Source organism: Lemur catta, chromosome 26, assembly GCF_020740605.2.
Source record: "Lemur catta isolate mLemCat1 chromosome 26, mLemCat1.pri, whole genome shotgun sequence".
In the NCBI taxonomy this organism is placed as follows: Eukaryota; Metazoa; Chordata; class Mammalia; order Primates; family Lemuridae; genus Lemur; species Lemur catta.
The window spans coordinates 4,593,830-4,616,891 of record NC_059153.1 but is presented as its reverse complement, the minus strand read 5'-3'; the positions used below and the strand labels follow the sequence as shown (position 1 = coordinate 4,616,891).

The 23,062-nt window shown below is 38.1% G+C and overlaps 1 protein-coding gene across 4 annotated transcripts in view; it reads right to left on the bottom strand.

The window, feature by feature from the left end:
* ANK2 (ankyrin 2) overlaps positions 1-23,062 on the bottom strand; it is a 396,857-nt gene that overhangs the window by 101,780 nt on the left and 272,015 nt on the right. For all 4 annotated transcript variants that reach the window (XM_045537500.1, XM_045537499.1, XM_045537497.1 and 1 more), the window contains 7 exons: positions 22,469-22,567; positions 16,040-16,138; positions 14,351-14,548; positions 12,101-12,199; positions 11,837-11,935; positions 7,015-7,113; positions 930-1,127 (listed from right to left, as the gene is read on the bottom strand). In XM_045537500.1, the coding sequence (XP_045393456.1) occupies positions 930-1,127; positions 7,015-7,113; positions 11,837-11,935; positions 12,101-12,199; positions 14,351-14,548; positions 16,040-16,138; positions 22,469-22,567 (891 nt within the window). The remainder of the gene's footprint in view (positions 1-929; positions 1,128-7,014; positions 7,114-11,836; positions 11,936-12,100; positions 12,200-14,350; positions 14,549-16,039; positions 16,139-22,468; positions 22,568-23,062) is intronic.

The window sequence follows — 23,062 nt, the reverse complement described above, 5'->3', positions numbered from 1 at the left end:
CGGATGCAGTACATACGCCTATTCATTATAAGTAAATTAAAATGGTCTTTTTATTAACGTGAATCACTGTTACATTTCTGGGAATTATTTTGCCCTGTAAATTCACTTGTTCTAGACTTTCACTTGTCTCATTTTTCTGCTCCTCTATACTAGCTCAATTTATTTTGCTCCAATAAGGTGAGTGTGTTCATTTGATTCTAAGTCATCTTCAAATAGTGAATTTCAAATAGAATGTATAAAGTGGATGGAAAATCACTCTGCCCTCTCATGCAACTTTGAACATAAGTAAAATTCAGGCTGGTGTACATTGTTTGTTCAATGTCAGTAACAACTAATGAAGTGCCATGCTCCAGCCCAGCTCTGCTGAGACACTGTAAATACCCCAGGCACAAGTGTAGCTGACGAAGACTGGAGATTAGAATGGGCATGAGAAGGCCAGAAAGGTGATGGCCGATACTAGGGCTGGAAAAAACGCACGGTTCGGTGAGCTTCAGTATAGGACCACAACTCATAGCAAACACAACACTGCTGATCCAATGCAATATTCTCTTCCTCATTAGTAATACCAGTTGGATGTATTTGGGAATCTTTTTTTTTTTTCTCTTGAGAATACATTATAGATTTTAAGATGCAAAGGGAAGACAAAGTTGCCCTTGCTTAATGGAAATCATCTTAGTTAAAGTACTAGATATCTGTACTAGAACCAACACTGGCATTAATTAGAATGGAACTCGGGCTCTTTACTGAAGATGTTACATGGCATCTCACAATCGCCTGTGATCATTCAGACAGTGAATCTGAAATATTCAGAGGAAGAAGTAAGTTAGAGGCCTCAGGGAGATCTACCCTGTGATACTACGTGCAGTGGGCAGAGAGCCCTGACTGAGGAGTCCCCTCCGTCCGTGTTGTCATGATGCTACTCTCCTTACCTTGGTAGCTAAGGAGTGGGCAGCTCCTGCTTCCAAGAGGACTGACGCCACGTCCACCTGGCCTTCCCGGGCAGAGATGTGCAGTGGTGTGTACCCATTGGTCGTGGCTGCGTCTGGGTGAGCCATGTGTTGTAGAAGCAGCTGGACAATTTCCGTCTTACCCAGGCGGGAGGCAATGTGCAAAGGTGTCTGTTCTTCCTACAACTCAAGTCAAGTGGAAAGTTAGTGCCAGGCAGACCAAATGTCACTGCTAACATGTTTCACTCAGATGTTTCATGACGTCTTCTTGGAATCTCTAGGAACCCCCATCCAAAAGGAAATCATTGCTACTTTGACCGCGGCTTATTTTATATTTTGCTATAGAGGTATCCTGTTTGGTTACAAAAATCTCCCTTAGATTTTTTTTAAGGAGTATGTACTTTCATGAACTTGGTCATTGTTTTCTGGGTACTCCCCAAAATATTTTTCAACTTATTAAAGGCTTCAGTCCTCCCTTATGTTTAAATACAAACCAACTGATGGTTTTGAATAAGAAAGAAATCTAGTCCAAAAGTCCTAAGACCTAGATTCTCATCCAGGAGTTTCCACTTAGAGACAGGATTTATTCTGGGAACTGTATCAAGAGAAAAAGAAACAAGGATGCTGGAAAATCTTTGTTCTTACTCCATTCAGCAAGCCAAGGATACAAATGCCGGTCATTTTCTTCAAGGGGAAACTGGATAAAGAAGGTATTGTAATCTGGTTTAAAAAGATACTTTTTTTTCAGGAAACATTGCAGATGGGTCTGGGACTTGCATCCGGGACTTCAAAGATGAAGTGGGACTCTGGCAAGAAGCAAATAGGGTGAACGATTTGCCAAGTGTTTTTCGTTTTAAAACAGGGGATATAGCTGGGTTTAAGGGACAGGAAGGACAAGTTCGAGGAGGCTCAAGACATCACCTGACTCTAATGTGTGGTCAGGAATAACGTTTTCAGTGTTAAGAGAACCAGGCCAAACCACTGTCTCTTGTAAAAAGATGAGTGAGTGTAACCCTAGGGATGAAAAGAGGCATGTCTTTACAATCTGCCCAAGGGCACAGCATAACAAAACTGAGGAAGAGAAAGCTGGGCTAGCTTCCGAGGCCAGGAATGAATGGAGAAAAGATATAATAGAGCAGGGAAGATTTGTCTGAAAAAATGCAGTATCTTAAATTTATAACAAAAAAAAAAAAAAGGAAGGAGCTATAGGAAGAGATGACATAACATTCATTGCATGAATTTCAAGGTGGTGAGAAGTAAATAATAAATAATAGTAATACAATGATTTCAGTAATAGTATTGAGATTTTATGAAAATTTGCCATTTATAACCTTTTTTCATGTATGATGCATACGTGACCCAATTCTTAATACTAGAACTGGAATGAAGGCATAAAATGTATTACTCTTAGACCATTTTCCAGACAAAGGAAGTGAAAGGAATTGAGTGAGTCCTCAAGGATTGTTCAGGGTCAGTTAACTATTAAAACAGAACTGTTCAGGCATTGGATTCTAAAGACAACATTTCTTTGCCTACACATCCTATAGAAATAGACACAGTAAGATGGCGACTAAGAAAACTAACAGGATGAGGTGACTCTCAATAGGAAAGGAGATTGACGACACATTAGAAGATCCATCTTTCTCTGAAGTGCAGGGGAGAAAATAGAGCAATGGGGAGAATGAACAGTTACAAAAATAAATGGTTAGCAAAACAAACAACAACAATAGGAAAAAAAAAAACAAGGAACTTGAGAATAGCTATGCTGCACATCTGTCCTTTCTATGATGCACCTTCTCAGACCTCCACCCTGCAGAATTTGACAGAGGTGGGTACTGAAGTGACACACTGTAAAATGTGTTTTTCGATGGGTAAGGAGGAGAGTTGGAGCTATCATGACCCTTTCATCCGTAGCTGAGAAGTGGCAATGCTTGATTGGCAGTGACTATGCAACTCATCAAATTATCAACTATTGTTTCTTGTTTCTCAGACCACGGAGCATTAACGTACTTTTTTTATATATATATTAAGCAGATGTCTTGCTTACTTTTTAAAAAAATTTTTGGTACAGTCATATCTGAAAGTGGAGGAAGAAAGAACATACAAAAATGTTGCTACGAAAATCTTTCAATCTGTAGCCAGGGCTATAAGACCTTTTGAGGTTGGGGCAATTATATATCCCTGTTGAATTGCAAAAGTTGAATTTACTGCCCCAAGCTAAAAGTGCCTTTAAGCTAAGGTGAAGAATTGAGAAAATGATGAAGATAAAGATTCGTGGGAATTGTGCTTCAGGCGGTACAAAGGCAATATATGTAACCCCAAACATAGGTATCCCCGTAATATTTTGAAATTAAAAAAAAATCCTTTAATAAGAAAAAGATTCATGGGAAGAGGTCAAAAAGTGGGGGAGCCTGATCCCTGGACTTCTTCCGAGTATGAGAGGCAATAATTTGCCCACCATGGAGCACCACTGGCAGACACAACTAGCACCAGGATGAGCTCTGCTTTCCTACTGCAGCCCACTGTTGTATTTCACTCCAAGGCAACCAAAATTAGGGAAACTTGCTGGGCCCCAACTCCTTTTACAAGGAGACAGAAATAACGGTGGCTGGGGCAAGGTTCAAAAACTTGACAGATTTCTGCTATTAGTTACCGACTTATGGGGTTCCCAGGAACTAACTCTACTGGCAGCTATAACTAAAGTTCTGAGCTAAATTGCAAGTGAGTCTAAGCCTAGCAACCCTGTGATTGCACAATCCCTAGAGCAGATGCCAGGCCCCATAATGGTGCCAACAGAATAAGTTTAGAGCAAGGGAACTCCCAGATGGGCAGGCCTTGGTGGCCCTCCCAGTTATGTCCGTTGAGGACACTGGACAAGAAAGGACCTTCCTGAGAGCCAGCCTCAGGGCAAACACATTGGCTGACCAAGGAACTTAGGCTGCGTCTGGTGTTCTGGATGTAGACTCTAGAGTCTGCTGCTTGCACTTCTGAAATTAGAGATATTATTGTGATTATACAGGGTTTCTTTTGTTATATATTGGGAGTAGGCAAAAATATGACGTAGCCCTATGGTTATATAACCATGAAATACTATTTCTAAGCCCGATTTAGAAGATCTTGGGCTATCCAAGAGATCTTGACCTTGGAGCTCCATGTAGTAACTCATGAGCATAATTTTTTTACTATTTCTCCTTAGGAAAGGATAAATTCTAGAGCGGTGGTATTAGGTTAAGGGAGGATGTTTTCAAAAGTGTGTTTGTGTGTCAGCTGGGAAACCAAGAGGTAAAACGGTGTCCATCTTTCTGCCCAGTGTCCCCTCTACCCTTCTTCTGGGAACAGCCCTCCTTCTTTTGAGGGAAGTGGACATCCCATATTCCATGTGGCTCTGGAAGGGCTGCCAGTCATCTCACCCCATCTCATAAATGGGCTGCATGAATGGACATGAGCTCAGGCTTGGTCCTATATCCTGGTCATAGTCATCAGAGATGGAATGTGACTCATCAGAAACCAGCGGTTTCTTTGGATGGGACAGAGAAGGGCTCTCCTTGCATTTGAAACGAGAGGTGATCACGTCAGCAGAAAGGTACAGAACCAGAGGAGCAATCCTTTCTCATCCTAACTCTGTGCCAGTCAGCACAATCTTGAATTTTAGGGCCCTAAGCCACTCTACCACACAGGGTGGCTCTGTGTAGAAAAGAAGATAATTTGTGCTCAGATGCTTTCTGAAGGATAAAGCTCTGTACGAATGTTGACTAAATCAAAGAGTTCCAGGGAAACATTAAAGGATTAGATGAAAATCAAAAACTCACGGTGAAAGTGCACCTTAAATAGAACACGTGAAAAGGCAAACCCTAGCTCCCTGCAGTTCAAAGTATGATCCCAGGATCATGAGCACTGACGTCACCCGGGAGTTTGCTAGAACTGCAGAACTGAGTGACAATGTGCATTTTAACAGGGTCCCAGGTGATGTTTATGCATATTGACCCCTGGCGAGCACTGCTTCATGAGACTATGGTATTAATATTTTTCCTGTTCACAACAGGAGGATGCTTTGGGGAAGGAATTTCAGTTGCATCTTAGAATAGGTGGTAGAGCTGAAAAGAAAAAATAAACAAAAGATAACAGGAAATTTGCTATTTAAATTAGGAGGAATAAAGAATTAAGAGCTACTCATTCCTATATAGAGACCACGATACTAAATGTAGTTGCAAAAGAGAAGTAAAAAGGTAGAACTGATGGAATCTATGTGTTAACTAAATAAATGTCATAAGATTTCAAAGGAAAGAGTCTGTAACTAGTGGGGTTTTCAGGGAAGGGGCTTCAGAGGGTTTCCAAAATGGTGTGAGGCTATAATAAAAGGTGACATCAATATAGAAAATTTGGGAGAAATACGTAAAAATGCATACATTTCCAATAAAGTAGAAAAAAATTGAAATTTGAACAGAAAAACATTAAAGGGTTTTATTTTAAGACAGAAAAATGGAAAACTTTTGTTATTAAATACCAATTGCAAAAAATCAACAGGACATCAACACAATTTCTGGTAAAAATAGTGAAGTATATGATACTCAGAGTGCATTGGTTGACCTCAGAGATATTTTTAACATAGCCGAAAGCCAGGTAACCTTCAAAGAAAACAAGAAATGGGTCATGGCAGGGGAAGAATACGGTTGACTAACAAAAGCTCGAAACATATAAAAATGTAACATACAAATGATGATGAACAAAGAACATAAATTACGCTACGTGTACAATGGATAGAAAGATTTAAAACTAAAACAACAAGAGTAGTGTCAAGGCTGCCAGTTCGTCACCAGATTCTGCATGAAGATCTGTGGAAACCCTTACCAAAAACATGCCTATTAAATTCAGCGAGTTAGCAAATGTTATTAAGAAAGTCTGGAAAGCAGAAAATCATTTAACTAGTTCATGAGAATCCCAATGATGCTAGGGCGAAAGTTAACGGAACAAAGTGGAAAAGGAAATAGAAAATACAGTACAGTGATAGAAATTACTGATGTATTCAGTGTAAAGGAAGATGAAAAAAGAAACTGGGAAGTGCAATTTAAAAAAAATAAAAAGAAGAAGGAAAAATCAACCTGTGAAGGAATTAGAAGTGATTAGAAACAGGAAAAGTCTGATCAAGCAATCTCTAGTGCCCCAATTCTATTTTGGAATAGTGGAAATGTAGAATGTCTAAATACGTAAAATCAGAGTAAGAAGCATCATTATAAACAGTAAGGCCGGGCGCGGTGGCTCACGCCTGTAATCCTAGCACTCTGGGAGGCCAAGGGGGGTGGATCGCTCGAGGTCAGGAGTTCAAGACCAGCCTGAGTGAGACCCTGTTTCTACTAAAAATAGAAAGAAATTATATGGACAACTAAAAAAATATATATATAGAAAAAATTAGCCAGGCATGGTGGTGCATGCCTGTAGTCCCAGCTACTCGGGAGGCTGAGGCAGGAGGATCGCCTGAGCCCAGGAGTCTGAGGTTGCTGTGAGCGAGGCTGACTCCACGGCACTCTAGCCTGGGTGACAGAGTGAGACTCTGTCTCAAAAAAAAAAAAAAAAAATAAGTAGGCATCATTATAAAAAGGAGGGACATGAAACGGATGAATGGAAAACATTATAACTTTGAGTATAATTTGCTTTTAAGTAACTAGTAAGGAATGACCGGAACTGTGATTGGTTTTGGTGGCAAGAAATAAATTGTAATATGTATAATAGCGTCTATATAATACAGGTTATATTTAAAAATTCATGAACATAAAGGTATGTGAAAGTGCTCTACTAGGTCAAAAAACATGAAAATGTTAGTCAATGTCATATTTCTTAGATGCTAAATTGTACGTTTTTTCAAATGTTAAGGTTTCTGAAATTGGGGTGCATTTTTCACTGTGTGTATTTGCTCATATAGCATTTCTTTTTTGCCTAAAACACTGTTATTGGATGGACGCTTTCACTTATAGCGCGTGGCGTTTTCAAAGCGAGGAACTGAAGAATCACCCCCTCTTTTACAGCTAGGACTCAGGGACTGCATAGACGGCCCCAGAGCACCGGCACCTACCCTGGCTCTGGCATCCACAAGGGCACCATTTCTCAGGAGGCATCGGACCACTTCTACCTGCCCGGCCCGGGCTGCCATGTGCAGGGCCGTCTCTCCACGCTGCCAGGAAACAAAGATTGTCGAGTCATAAGCAAACCCACTGCTCTGGGTGGTACAGTACAAAGTTGCCCCTTTTGTGAAATTCAGCAATATAGCCAAGGTTTTAAGAAATCTACTAAAAAGCATAATTACTTAGTCTGGAAAAATATAGTTTAGTCTCTTCTCCAACTTTACAAGGATAAACGAAGGTTTATTTAATTTATTTTTTCAATCCAGAACAAACTTGTAAATTTACCCAAACATCCGGGATACCCTGAGGTTTAACGTCACAATCAACCTAGCATAACTTAAATTGGTTTTGGTGATAAAGTGATCTTTCACCCTACAAACCAAAAACCTGTCATTGTGGTACTTAACTATGCTGTCACCACTTGATCCCATTTCAGTGAGAGACTAGGTGCTGAAGATCAAGTCACTACATTGCAAAAAATCACATCACTTGTACCATCCATTAATCATTTCTTTGCAAAATTCAAAATTTATATCAGAAATAAACTATTATTTTACATCTGATGTGTCTTTGTAGGCAATGACGATTCATACGAGAAATCTGATTTGCTCACGAGGTCCCCTCTTTAAGGTTAATCAGCAGATTTAATTACAGACAATTATTTTAGAGACAAGAAAAGTCATTGTCAACAGTGTCATCTTTTGAGGCAGGCTGCCCGGGGCATCCCGTCATTCTTCAAGTAGCTTCGTTCCCCACCAGGTATGACACACTTCTCAGAAAATGGTGCATGAAGGATAAGGACAGATCAAGGGAATTTTCTCATCGAGAAGCCAGTGATTACTCTACTCCCTCTAAGAGAGAGGTTTTTAAAAATCAGCGTAATTTAAAACCATATGTATAACAGTTGTAAAGAAGGCAGGGTTTCATTCATTCAAATAATTTCACAGCTATCACAGAACAAGATATTGGAGTAAAAATTATTGCAGATTGATTTACCACAACTATTCTAGAAACTAAGGCTGATTTCAACCAAGTAAAGCAAACCATTCCAAATAAACTAAATTGATTTTAAAGTCAGTTGTGGTCATTGGATATTTCTGACAAACTCCAGTGAATAATTTCTTCTCATTCCTTGCACAGCAAACAGACCCTTAAGTCTAGAAGCTGTAAGGGGAACTTCAATTTGGTACAAGGCTCAGTCCATTTTCCCCAGTATTTAGCAATCCGTTCCTTTTGAAGTCAAGAGAAATTCATGTCAAATGATTTGATTGTGAAAACAGTAAATTGGATGTCTAATCTAATTTGCTCTTCTTTGCTGATGACTCATTTATCCTCTAGTGGCCTTATTTGGTGATGACAAATTTTGACTTTTGTCAAGTAAATCTATCTGGAGTATGTTGTTTTATAAAATGACATACTATTGGAGAAGCACTATTTGTCTTCAGACTTCAGACGTATATGGTTGGAGTTTGCTTCCTTGGGCAACCAGGGTTTCTATATCATTTAAAATCTATCTCTCAATAGGTGAGGCTAAGATCTTCTAACTAAAATCATCCCTCTGGATCGGCGCCAAGTCCCAAATCTGAAGGTGCTCAAATCCTTTCTATAAAACAGTGTAGTATTTCTATACAACCTACGAACCTCTTCCGGTATACTTTAAATCATCTCTAGATTACTTATAGCACCTACTACTATGTAAATGCTATGTAAATAGTTGTTATACTGTATTTTTAAAATTTGCATTTTTTAATTGTTATATTATTATTATTTTTTTAATATTTTCAATGAGGTTAGTTGAGTCCACAGGTGCAGAACCCATGGATACAGAGGGCAAAGGCTAAAAGGCTAGCAATTTTACTAATGTTGGTAGAAATGAAGGCAAGAATACATTTTCTTATGAGAAATTAAGTCAAAGAAGTGCCAGGCGCTCCTACTCAATGATGAATTTACATATTTATTTTGTCAGCTACGCTTTATCAATAAGGGGTTTTCAAAATCTAAAAACTGTTTCCAATACTAGTCAATATTTCTAAAACCCTTATTTTCTACTTAAAATAAGTTATTTTTTATGGTTTTTACACATTTGAAATGAAACCTGAACTATTAAACTTTTTATTCAAAGAAAAGTTTCTCCACTTTTTAACAATGATTATGTTTAATTCTTGTTTAATGACTCCAGGGTAACAAAGTTTTGTTTAAATTGCCCTTATTATTTTATATTTATATTACCATTGATTATACATAAGTATAAATAAGAAAATGAAGGATAGTGTATATTGTTGTAATTAATAACTTCCATTTCTTGGTGGTTGGGTATCCCATCTTATTCATTTTTTTTTATCATAAACGAATGGAATTTAAGGATCGGGGGAAATTTTTAAACATGATATAAAGCTTGAACTTTATCACGAACCCATTGGTTTGTTACAGGTAGATGAGAAAACTGTAACATCCTGCATTCTACTCTCAACAGTCCTAAAAGTGCTTGGTTTTCTGCCTCCCTGGTTGGCAGTGACTACTTTGGATTATAGATGCCTTGTAAACTGGCAGTTCAGCACTCTGGGCTTCAAAGTGCATTTCTAAGCCTTCTGGCAAAGGAGCTTCTCAGTACAGCTTCTCTGCACGTGACTGGGTTATTGGCACACTTCACACTTTGAGTGAATCTTCAGACAGAAACAAGACTGGCGAGAGAATGAATACGCTCACGTCCAAAGCAGGGACTAAGTAAATTTCATGCCACTCCTCTCAGTTGTTCAGACTGACTCTGCTGACAGCTACATCGACCTCCACCGTGGCTGCGTCGGGTTGGAAAAGCATCAAAGCACAACACACAGCATTGCATTCAAAGATGCAACACGATCTCAGGCAACACACAAAGGCTTCGAGGGTGGGGTGCTTTGCGGTCAGGAAATGGCCAGCTCTCACAAGGCAAGCAGGCAGTCAGTGTTCACACGGTTCCTTAATCGACTTGCAGAGAGTTTTGGATTCAGTAGCCATATCCTCACGTTCTGAGAATACACAAGTTCACAGGCATCCCCCTGCTAGAGAAGAGTTAAATTCCTCTAAACGCAGGATTTCTAAGATTTAGCAAAGAAATATACAGGATGGCCAGTTAAATTTTAATTCCAGACCAACAATGCATAACCATTTTAGTATAATTCAACTACTGACGGGACATATTTATACTAAAAAAAAAAATTCATTGTTTATCTGAAGTTCAAATTTAACTGGGTGTCCTATATTTTACTGGGCAACCCTGTCTGGAGATATCTTCTCCTGAAAGACATATCTTACAAGAATAAAATAAACAAATAAAAAATAACTAGGCAACGTGATGGGGAGAGAATTATATTGGTATGTGCCTCTCAAGTATTTGTTTTGAGTGAGCTGGAGGGAAAGAGAATGTAATGGACAAATGAACAGATAAAAAACAAAATGAAGAACTTTAGAATGACCAACGGTTCGAAGTTCAAGTTTAATGTAGCAGTTGCCAAATTTGGGAGTCTTTAAGAATCTGAAAGGACATCGGAGTTTTATTGTTTCAACTAATGCGTTAAATATTTTTATATGAAAATCTACATGTAGCCTCTATAGCTTTTTTTTTTTTTTTTTAACAGAGGAGAGCATATTGGAACTCCATAATCACCAAAAGATTTGGAATTGGTTAGTTAAGAAGCAAATTAAGAGTGGCTGCAGAATCTTACAACCATTTTATGTGGATTATTCTTTGAACATTGTGTAAAAATCTCTCCTAAGAAATATTAACCTAGGGAATTGCAATAAAGTGCCCCTTAGAATATAGTGGTACATGTTATTATTATAACATGATAACATAATTTAACATAGTATCATTATTGCTCCTGTAATCCCGTAGGAATTGGGATGCAAATTAGGAATGATGGGGAAAAAAAACCCAGGTGGGCATGTACACAGAGAATTTTTCTTGGAAGTTGCTGGCCTATATGTAAGTCTGTTCAGGTCTTAATTTTAAAAAAGGAAGGTGGTCATCTGTTTAAAAAAAAAATGATGATTTCTTTTAAAGTTCTAAGAAGAGATTAGAAATTAAACTCAAATTGGCACATTGTGAAATTACTCTTAGGCTTAATAGAGTAAAACTGTGCAAAGCTGTAATTAGGGAAACTTATAGAAACAGACTTTAAATTCTTGAATGGTTTTATGCTCCAATTTTTAAATAGTATGAAGAGAGGGTATTAAATAATATTTAAAATCAAATGAATTGACTTCCACAATGGGTTCTGCCCTGCATCAGAAACTTTAGCACAGATTCAGTGTGGAAAACACAGAGAAACGAGAATTTGAGAGTGAACACAAGTCAAAAGTGAAATCTGACATCCTGTTCCATGACTTAAATGGAATGAGACACCAAAAATTAGTAACAACGGTCGGATCAGTTGCTGTTGAAAATATGATTCATTTTAGTTCTAAGCGCTAACATTTACTTGGGTGAATGTCTGAGGATGTATTTTGTTTTAATAAATGCATTCAGGATGCAAGTTCGATCCAGCTGCACCAGGAAGCTTACGCTGTCTCATTCGATAGCTGCCGTTTTATTTTCTAATGCGTCTTACCCTACCCAGGTTCTTTGCAGTGAAGTGCTGGCCATTACTTCATCGCTGTGTTATTATGCGGGCCCTCCTCAAAGCTGGCCTGCTCACCTTGGGGACGTGCACACAAACAGACCTACACACACCCACACGCTCCGCTCCTCTCGCTCTTCCTCCCTGTGGTTATCCTGACCCCAGCCATACTCACAATGTTAGTGACATCTGGAGAGGCTCCGTTCTGCAGCAGAAGGAGGACAATGTTCAAGTGGCCCATGAAGGCGGCCACATGTATCGGTGTGAGGCCAGACTGCGAAACAGAGCAACAGCAGTTTTACTCCTCTGCACCGGTGGGGGCTTTGGGGCTTCTTCAGAGAAAATCAAACTTGAGTGAAGAGGACAGAGATGGGTGAAAGGAACGGGGGGAAGGAGTCAGAGAAGGGAGGCTTCGTGACAAGCTGAAACATTGTTCTACCTCTGTTATAGCTTGGATCGAAGCCCCATATTTCACCAGCAGTTCCATGACTTTGATGCGGTTTTTCTTGCAGGCAATGTGCAGGGGAGTAAAACCGTTCTGTGCAAAAGACAATCAAGTTAGTGGAAAACATGCAGAAACCATTCTCACGCAACTCCATGCTGACACGCTGCAGGCAATAATGTCACATCGTCACAGAATGCTACCGTTTCTCCAAACCCTGCAGGTGTTGGGGCTTGGAAAGAAAAATGGCGGTGTGTTCCTGTAGGCACTGAACTTGGCTCACATGTGGTGGGCCTGTGTGTAAGTCAGTTTGTGTGGTTACAGAGGAAACAAAAGGGCAGAAAAATATGGGACCTACCGCTTAAAGAAGGAAAAATAGAGGAGCAATTATATTTTAGAATTTTTAAGATGTTTTAAGGTATATTGATTGATCGGGTTATGAAATAACTTGAAGATGCATTGAAGATAAGTGTGTATCCTTCTGGTGATTCTGGACATTTCTCAGAGCTTAAGAATTGTTCATCTATTTTGCTTCAAAAATCTAAGAACATGACTTCGTTGTAATAAAATCTTCAACTGTGCTACTGTTTTCTTTAGAAAGGAGCTGTTTCAAATTAGAAATCATTATTTATGTTGATAGTATTTATATCCAGAAGTTATATTTTATGTTAAATTTTTATAACATATATGCCAATCAGATAAATTTTATTTTATGAAGAAGTGATTATTAAGTTCCTGAATATTTTCAAGTATAGAGAATTTCTGGACTAGCTGGAAGGAGAGAACTCTTAAGGGTAAAGGAATGTGGGGAAGAAGTCTACAAGGTACTTTCTAACTTTGCGAACTAGGCAAAGGAATTCCCAGGAGTTGAGGAAATTAAGTAAAAATTTGTAAACTAGCCCATTGCTTACTCATTACGTATTATATTTTTTATCTGTTTATTTGAACAATGATCCCTTGTTGAGTTGTATCTATTCTGCCAGTTAACAGTTTTGCAGGTCCCAATGTAGACTGGTCATCAATCAATATTTTCATACACGAGCAGTTCTCAGGAAAGCACATGGTCTTATTTAAGCTGATGATATCTTGTTCTTCACAATGGAGTGACAGACATAATAATTTGTGAAGTCATTTCCCCTGTTTATGAGCTATATAATATGCCAGATGTAAATAGCCACATGCACATGCAGCGCTTAAAATATTTGCAATTATTAGATTGTGATATTTTATAAGCTTATTGACCACCATCCAATTGGAAATTAACATTTTCAACTCCCTGTGAGAAAATAAATATCCTCACATCATTGCACATACCCCTGAAAGTGCATTAGCTTCCCAGGTTATTATTAATAGATTGATTCCAATGGGAAAATTCCAATAAAAATAATATTTAATATTTGATGAGTCTAATAATAATAGAATATTATTATTCTAATAACAACAAATACTGATTGTTTAAAGACAAATTTTAACTGACATAAACCATGTAGACATATAGAAAAAAGGATTTGCTTTTAGTGTGAGAATCAGGAAAAAAGAGGCACAAATTAGTGCTTGCCTAATACTTCCAGTGATTATTGTTAGCATATAAGTGAAGCAAGAAAGATTTATTCAACATCAGGCCCTGGGAGACAGAGAAGCTGTTCTAGGGACAGCCTCCTGCAGTTTTCTCTTGAGCAATTCCTGGAGTGATTTTAATAAATAAAATGCTTCCCAAAGCAGTGATATGCCAGGTAACCGTTTTCCATCAGTCTACGGTTGGGTAAGTCAAGTCAATAATGAAAATCTCTTCCCAAGCTCACATTTTATACTATCTTACATAGTCAAATATATTCACAATTTTAAAATCTTTTTGTTTTCCAAAAAGAGATTAATAAAGTTCAACTTTTTCACACCTATATTCTACCTTTTATCTGAAGGGACCGAGAAGTTATTTTATCATTTCCTACTTTTCAACTTGTATTTTCCATTTCAAATTGCTTATCGCTCCAGAGGTTTCCTATCTGTTTGTAACTCGCTAGTTTCTGGAATGTTACCTTGGTATGCTCTTAAAACATCCCTGCTCATCAGCATTTCATAGCAAACTATGAAGATACGAAGTAGGCAGGTGGCTTGTGGAGGGTCAGACTTAGTAGGATTAACTACATATCTGTAACCCTGCATTCTGGGGCAGGCATCATTGGCCAATGAATGTGGGTTTGCTTGTCTCAATCTGTACTCAGTTAACGTGGACTGGGCCAGGTTTACCAGGGCTCTGGCGTTCGGATTGGCTCTCTTGTCCAAAAGGAGTTTGGTTACGCGGTAGTGGCCACAGTGTGCAGCAACGTGGAGGGCTGTCAGATAGTCCAGGGTGACATCGTCCACGGGGGCCTTGTGCTGTAGCAGGTGCTTCACACATTCCACGTGGTCCCCCTGGGCAGCCATGTGTAGTGGAGACAGCCCATTCTGCACATCAAAAACAAAACAAAACCAAGTCCACGTTTTTTTTTTTTTGTTTCATTATTTTCAGGTTTTGCAAAACACGGCGAAGTCAATTCTTAATCTTCAGCACAATTAGTATCAGGGAAAAAACTAATTTCCATTTAATAGCAGAACACATACCAGATTATGTCTGGTGGAGAAGGAAGCTAAGAGAACATTTAATTTCGTAATTATGCTATCATAGGCATAAGCACAAATTAGCATGTCTTTTATGAATGAAAACATAGTACACATGGCAAGTCAGCCTGATTTTACAACTATTAGGGCAACGTTAGATATATGAAAATAAGTGATAGCTGATGCTCAAATTATTTGTACCCAATTCTGTACATAGAAGTCCACATTCAATGAATCTCTCTACCAACATTTTCTTACCAGTAGAGAGGGAGACAGGGGAAGGAGGAGTAAGTATGTGGATAAGGGAGGTAAGGAGACTTTGGTCATCTCTTAGGTCCATGTTGCTCTGAAATTCTGTGATTCCTATGAGACTTGAGACTTGAACTGGGCTTGGGGAGAGCAGGCAGTTAAAGTCTAGAAGACTGTGAGCCCACTGTGGACCATGTGTCAAGGATCTCATAGCTTTTAAATGTGAGGATAATCTAAATCTGTCATCATTGCTACTGCCCCAAACAGCTTTAGCCTTAATTCTAGAATAAGATCAACAGCAGAAACACAGAAGGGGTGGTTGGCGGTGGGAGGTTAGACACAGAAATTATAGAGGGTTTACAGTAACCAAACTGAGAGGCTGGCTAGAAGAATCACCTACCACTCTAATGAGAACATTACAGTCACCAAGAATAAGTCAATACATCTTGTGAAAGTTGATCACAAGAATTGAGTCATTCTTGTCATACCCAACCAAAATACAGTCAAGAAGCCAGGGGGAAAAAAATTACTCAAGGTACAAAACATTGCTCCAAGAATATAATTCTCTGCAAGCCTAACTGATGAAACTGCTTGTTGTAAAACATGAAACCAGCTTTGTCTACAGTTTCTGAGATAACTTGCTACAACTCTAGGACTAATTTTATCTACCGCCACGGCCCATCCGTTCCCCAAAGCCTTACTAGCACTAATGAACTTTCTCAAAGAGCAATTACGTAACATTTCTCCTTGGTCATAACCTTCTAACCTCTAACCTTCTCTTTGTTCTTCTGATACACTGAAGACCACCCAGTCTGAAGCGTATGCCCCAAATTGCAATTCTTCCCAAACAAAATATTAAATTTAGAGATTTGTCTCTACATTGTTTATTTTTATGTTGATAATCTTAATGCATAAACTTGTTAATTATAATAATTTTAAATCAGTTTGATATAGATTCCTATTCCTGGCATACAAATATTGAATAACTAGAAAGTGCCTGGCTGATGCTTTGATTTCAGGAAGAATAGAGATTATCAAAGAAGTGCCTTAAAGAGGCCTTTGGATCCCACCTTACCCATAATGGCTCACCTTGGTCCTTGCTAGCAAGGGGGCACCTCTTTCCAACAGAAGTTCCACCACTTGGTCATGCCCACTTCTCGCAGCACAATGAAGTGGTGTCAACCCATCCTGCCGAAAAAAATTAAAGAATCAGACCCAAGTTCACTTTCTTTTTAAACCAAAATTGCATCTATTGCAACCATAAAGAGGGAGTTTCCTGAGCTCAATCCTGATGACTCAATAATTAAGTGACAAAATTGCAGTTAGTTAAATGACAGAAAAGAAGGGGAGTGAAACGGAAAACAAGTCGGAAAGAGATCTTGACAGAGAGCGAGAGAGGAAGGGGAGAAGACAAAACAGAGACGGGAGAGAGCAGGAGAGAGTCCCATTCATGAAACTGGCTTCTGGTCTTGTGTTTGCATATTCAAGAAGACGGAAAAACAGAGTATGTTGCATTTTTTGAACTTTAGAGCCCTCCTCACCGGAACCACTTTCGAGGATTACATTAGGTTATACCATTTTCATTTTGGTTGTTCTCATACACTCTTAACCTAAAAATCCTTCTTGGTGTGATTCGTCAAGATACGTTCTCTCTTGAATGGTCAGTCCTTTCATAAATTCTCCAGAAATACTCCCTGATGCTTGCAAAAGAGAAGCGTTGTTTTTTCATATTCTTTTAAAGATTTCCACACATATATGTCAACATTTTACAAATTACATAGTTATTTCCTAGAGAAGCAATTTATTATTAATAAAAGGGATTATAACTGTGTCAAACACAATGTGGTACAGCTATGTGTTATGTTCTTTATAAAACTTTCGGACCTTACTTAATGCTTCTGGGGTAGCTTCTGATTCCAGAGCAATCCCCAAGCGCTCTCTGTCTTTTACATTTTATTTCTCTTTAGGGTGGCATGATCAAATAAGCAGAGTGGCTGGGAAATACAAGGCAAAATGTAAGTAACGATAGGCAAGAAGTGAGAGAGAAAATGAAATCTCCCCGAGTACATAAATTAAGGCATAGATTTGTCACAATGAGAGATGTGGACCAGGTAGGTAGCAATGAGAGAAAACGATGGATGGAGGGCAACTGTGAGGATTTCAGGAGCTTCTGATTGATCCAGAACTCTAATGGCCTGTCTGTCTTTTGTGTCTCTGCTTCCAGGACACTCTCTCTAGGTTATGCTTTCCTCCTAATAAAAATAATTCCTCTGAATTACAACACTCTTTCTGGTTTGAGGTGCTGGGATTTCTATGTCTTCCATTTGTGCCTCCAGACTCATGTTCTACCCTCCCCTCTTCCCTGCTCTGTGTCCCTGCAGACTTGGCCCCTCTAAGGGGCATGAGTGGGTGGGCTGCCTTGCCCTCTGGCTTCTGGTTGGGTTTGGCCAATGGGAAGGGACTCTTTGAGGGATCTCCCAAAGGTTATGCTGCTCCCAGTGCAGCCTTTCCAGAGAGTTCTCCCATTTGAAGTCCTAGGAGCTTCCTCTGCTCCCCTTTTAGGTCTGCGTTGATAACGAGCCCTGCTGTTACTAGCCCCGAAATACTGCACTATGCCTTGTATCTTCCCGACAGTCTATGCGCAGTAGTATAAATAGAACCTTTCATAATCTCTAACCAAATGATCAAAGCTCAGTGTGCCATTGGTTTTTGGCTAGGACCCCTTGACTGATAATGATTCTTTGCTTTGTGAAATCAATCTATTCAGCTAATATTAAGATACCGAGTAACCAAAATTCAAAACCTTGCAGTTTTGGGGATCTGAGAATTAACATGAAAAGACTGCCTTTCCAGAAAAAAAAAAAAACATTTAACTACTGTCGTTGAGATTGTTTTAAAGTTTGCCAGATTGGAGCCTAAAAAATCGTGCTGGCAAAGTGATTAAAGGAATTACACTTTCGTACCTTGAGAGCAGGACCCTGGAGTGGAACTACAGAGCATTAGTTGCTGTATAAGTTACACAACAATTAGATAGAGCTGATTTCTCAAACATAGTCAAGGGGCTTCGTCAAGATCTAGGGTTTGGAAAATCCCACATAGTGAATGGAAGTATCACACGCAAGGGTTCAGCCTGTGGACTCTGGGGTCATGGAGCTCTGGGGTGAACCTCAGATCAGCCACCACAGTGACTGCTTGGGGCCCAGCTTTGTGACACATAAAATGGGGGTGATTTCTCTTACCCTATTTAACTTACAGCTTTGTTTAAAAGGGAGGAGGGAGGGGAGCTGCCCTACATCATTTTTAGAAAAGGTAGTGTATCATTTTCTACAAATTACATGAAATAGTCCTTGTCTAATCACGTTGAAACCTCCAAAATACTCTCAGAGTAACGACAGGAACATTATGGAGAACATTTAATATACCCAAAAGAACAGCAAGGAAGGATAAATCTTAAATTGGTTCTAAATCTTACATTTAATGATGCCATGGATCTGGCTTTATAAAAGATGTGTGAATGGTGATGATATCCAATTCAAGTTGCCCAGGAGGCTAACTCTGATCGGATTTTGAATATCTTTCTACAAAGTATAGTATCAACTGAATGCCAAAAAATTCCTGTCAAAGTTTTGTATTCCAGCACCCTCCTTGGGTTCTCTTTTTTCTACACTAGAATCAGTTCATCCACCCGGATGTGGATAATTCTGAAAAGGGGAGGTCAACGGATGTTGGACACCATTTATCTACTGGTAACCCACAGCATTCGCTTCTTACAATCTTTTCTTTCTCTAATTCTTCCTTTGCTCGCTCTCTGCTTAGATCATCATTCCAGCGAGGTATCCTGAAGTCTGTATATTAACACAGGCCCTGCTAATTACCTGGCCGTGCACCTAGGTCAAGTTACATGACTCTGTTGAAATCCATTTTTCCCTTTGGTAAGTCTCATTTCTCAAATGAAGACCTCTATATTTTCTCCGCAAGAAAATAATATATACTTCGCAAGTTGTTAGGACGATGAAATAGGGTCATGTTTGCAAAGTACTGAGCAGGGTGCCCAGAACATCATAAGCACATGACAGTTGGTAGCCATTACTGTTATTACTTTAATTATTACATATAATAACAAGTCGCAAGAGTGATCCCTATTTCTGATGTGTTGTTTTTTTGTTCATCATCTTTTAACTTTTTTTGTATACTTTTATTGTTTGCATTGAAATATGTATTTTAATATCTTAAACATAATCTTAGTAGGGGGTATCCCCACATTTAAATAATAAATAAGCCTAAAACCAGAAAAGAATAATGCTCTTAATTAATAATTTTAATAATTAACAATTAATGCCTTGAATTAATAATTTCATTCTAACTAGCTATAAAATTTATGTTTTAACATGAAAATGAGCTTCTACAGATACCAGCAGAGGGTTCTGGTGAAAATGGCTCAGTGTTTCATACTAGAACCTGGTCAATAATGAGAATGCCAATGAGATGCAAAATGTTTCAATGGCTGTCAAAATGGTAGGGAGAAACAGTGGGTAAGATTTGTGTTTTCATTACCCCAAAGCCTCTCTAGATTTTGCTTTTCTCCAGATGATGAAAACCTTATATAAATGAGAAAAATAATAAGAAGATCAAGAGAAAATTCTTGACAGAATATACTACATTTAGAATATTTGTGGTTAAATCGAACTTTATGACAGAAATGAAAGAATAATACTCATTTTTAAATTCCATAGATAGAAGCTCTATTATCTTACCTAAAAATGCACTCAGAAACAAATTAAACATTTTTCTATTTTTAAATATATTTTCAAAGGGCGGAAGTATTTAAGAAGCAAACCATATTCCTTTGTTTCAGTAATCGAATATGATGGCTCCAGAATTGGCCTCCCAATTCCAGACCACAGCCCTGGATTTCAGTATTTACCTCCTACTTGATTTTGCCTTTGGTAAGAGGGATGTAGTGCTTTTAGCTATAACCAGAATGGAAAGAACCTAACAATGCAATGAGAGCGCGTTTTAACTTACGGGGAAGGAAGGGAATCTCAGTGGTATCATCCACTATTGTACCTACTCCTGGGCTTTGCTGGACCCAGGTAGTATGCACTAAGGAGAGCCATTGTTGCACATCTCTTCCCAATTCTGCACTTAGTCATATCATGCTGGTGTCTCCGAATCATGGTGGAAATATTTTACACCACAGAAATCAGCAGAGGCAAAGCCACAAATCCAGGTGTTTTGTTTTGCTTTGTTTTGAGAACCTATTATCAAACTTCTACCCGCACACTGCTAACCTAATCCCCTGGCTACTGTAGACTCGCATCTCTGTGAGTCTCGAGACCTAACCTGTCTCATTAACTGTTATATTTCCAGTGTTCACAGCACCAAGTAGGAACTCAATAATTATTCATTTAAGGAATGAATGAGCAGAATGTCCATACAATGTACATTATTAGAAAATCTATTTTTTTCTTTTTAAATCCTTCAATGAAATTCAATTGATTTGCTGTCTCTAAAGGCTACCCTGGATAAAATGTGGTCCAAATGTTCCCTTCCTAGAAGAAGAAATCACAGATTACATTTGATTGTTAACTTGCTCAAGGATAATTGGCTAATTACAGAACTAGCATAAAAATCGATGTTTTCCATATTTTCATATTCTTTTTATGAAAATGCACTGCCTATTTGACGTTAGACTTTTTAATTGTATATGCAAATGTATGCAAACCATGCAAATTAGAGCATCTTTTAAAGAACTAAGTAAATATTACGATGATCAATAATAACAAAATCAACTGCCTCAATAATGAATGAATACTCCAGAAAAGCATTAATAAAAGCAAAGTACAAAAGACTTTGGGTAAGATACATTTTTTTTTTTTTGCATTTACAACTGTTTTCTTTCCATTGGTCATCTCAATTATTAGAGTCTCGATAGAAACAAAAGGGTCAGTATAAGGGGAGAAATCATGTTAGTAGAGGATGCAAGATATGTAACATTATGTTAGCAATGTTAGTAATGATGTTAGAAATGTAGCAATATGCCAACACTCTTTCCCTTACGTATAAAGGACAAGGAAGTAAAGCTTGTGGCATGTGGCATACTGATCCAAATTCTGCATACTCACAGCATAGTAAAGCAAAAAGCGTGCCAGCAAAGGGTAGAAACCAAATCAAATCTGGACACCACAACAAAGATCTTGACAAATACAGAAAACCACTCCAGAACTGCCATGTGATGTGACATGACACATAGCCACCATGGACCAAATGTCTTAGAGAAACGAGATTAAGAAAGCAAGCTTTCCTGAGGTGAGTAAAAACCAAAATTTATCCTGGGACTGGTGTAGAAGCTTCTAGAAGCTTAAAGATGATAAGGTTTATTAAAAAAAGGCATTTGCTAACCTCAAGATTTGCAAAGGAACTAGATTTGATCCTGATTGCTTGGACTATGAGAACATGATGTCCCCGAATTGTAAAAGTGAAGATAAAATGGCACAAGGAACACTTTCTATCCACCATCTTGCATAGACTTTTTACACCACGTAGTTCAACACTTTTATATGATAGGAATGTTTGAAGCTTGGCTGAAGTCTGTAATTAACCAAATCTACTCCAGATAGACAATATTTAAGTATTTGTTATATGTTTAAGCAAATAACTGTATCTATATAATGTCAGTAATATTATAAGAAATTATGAGTAACTAAATAATTTACCCACCCCACTTTAAAAAAAAAGGTAAATAATATAGCTAAGAGTTAATTCTCACACAATCTTATGAGGTAGGTACTATTAATAGCCTAAATTCAGAGAAAGTAAGTAAACCACCAACATCATACAACTTTGTAAATGATAGAAGTAAGATTTGAAATCAGGCAATTTGCCTTCCAAGTCTGCACTTTTAACTCTCTAATGCCTATATTATTATCTGTCTATGGGAGTGCATCAAAAACTCAAAATGGAATTTTACTTGACAAGTTTGAAATGAATGAACGGCACCACTTTTACCAAGATGACATACATACAGGTATAACATACTAACTTTTTTCCATAAACATAATAGCAAATCTCCTGCTCAGGTCAGTATTGCAAAACTACTTAAAAACGAATTAGGAATTAAACAGTTAGAAGCAAAAGTAATTTCAATATGTATGAAAATATTTTATGTAGAAACCACACTCTCATAGCTTAATGCCTCCTAATAAGTTTTGACTCTTGATATTTATGACTGCCCCAAAGAGGGATGTGTAAGTTCAATCTTTCATCTTTGTTCCCAGAAAATCAATCAGCAAAAATTTGAAAAACTCTTATCAAGCGGCCAGCATTCGGTTTTTCCAGGCACTTATAAGAAAATATTAATTTCACTTTATGATATGAAACCTTTAAATATTGTATTAAATTTAAATCAAATCCATGAAAACACACTGCTTATGTTTATAGACTGGTGTTTTAAGGTGCCTGCTAAGAGGATTGAAAGAAGTAACAATGGTAGGAAATTGAAGGAACAGAGACACTCACCCTAGTTTTGGCATCAATCTGACCGCCTCGATCCAGTAAGAGCTTCACCATGTTGGTGTTTCCCCTTTTGGAAGCCACATGCAGAGGAGTGATTCCATTCTATACCATGGAAAGACCAAACAAGAGCGCGTTGGCTATGACAGGGCATGATGGCGATTACTTTGTGCTAAAGGCAACAAGGGAGGTTGTGACCTATTTGGTAATTTGATCCATAGTTTCTACAATTTTAATGTCTTCAATTTTTAAGGAACAAAGAAGCACACAAACCACAAAGCACTATAGTTAGAGAATGAAAAATGGAATGAAACTGCATAGCTAAGTTAGTCAATAACTATAACGTATGGATTGAATGTATACATGATAGCCAAGAGACAAAAGGGAGCAATTTTGCATAGCAGAAATAAAAATTCAAATTCTACCTAAGATAGAGCCCTCCTGCCAAGTCTTTCTATAACATCCATGCACTTAAAGAGTCTGGAATCTTAAAGTCCCATAAGCTTAAAAATAGAATACAAATATACATCTCAATACTCAATGGAAAAATGATTCCTAAAAACATCTGCAGAATAATTCAGTAGGATAAACAGCTTGAAC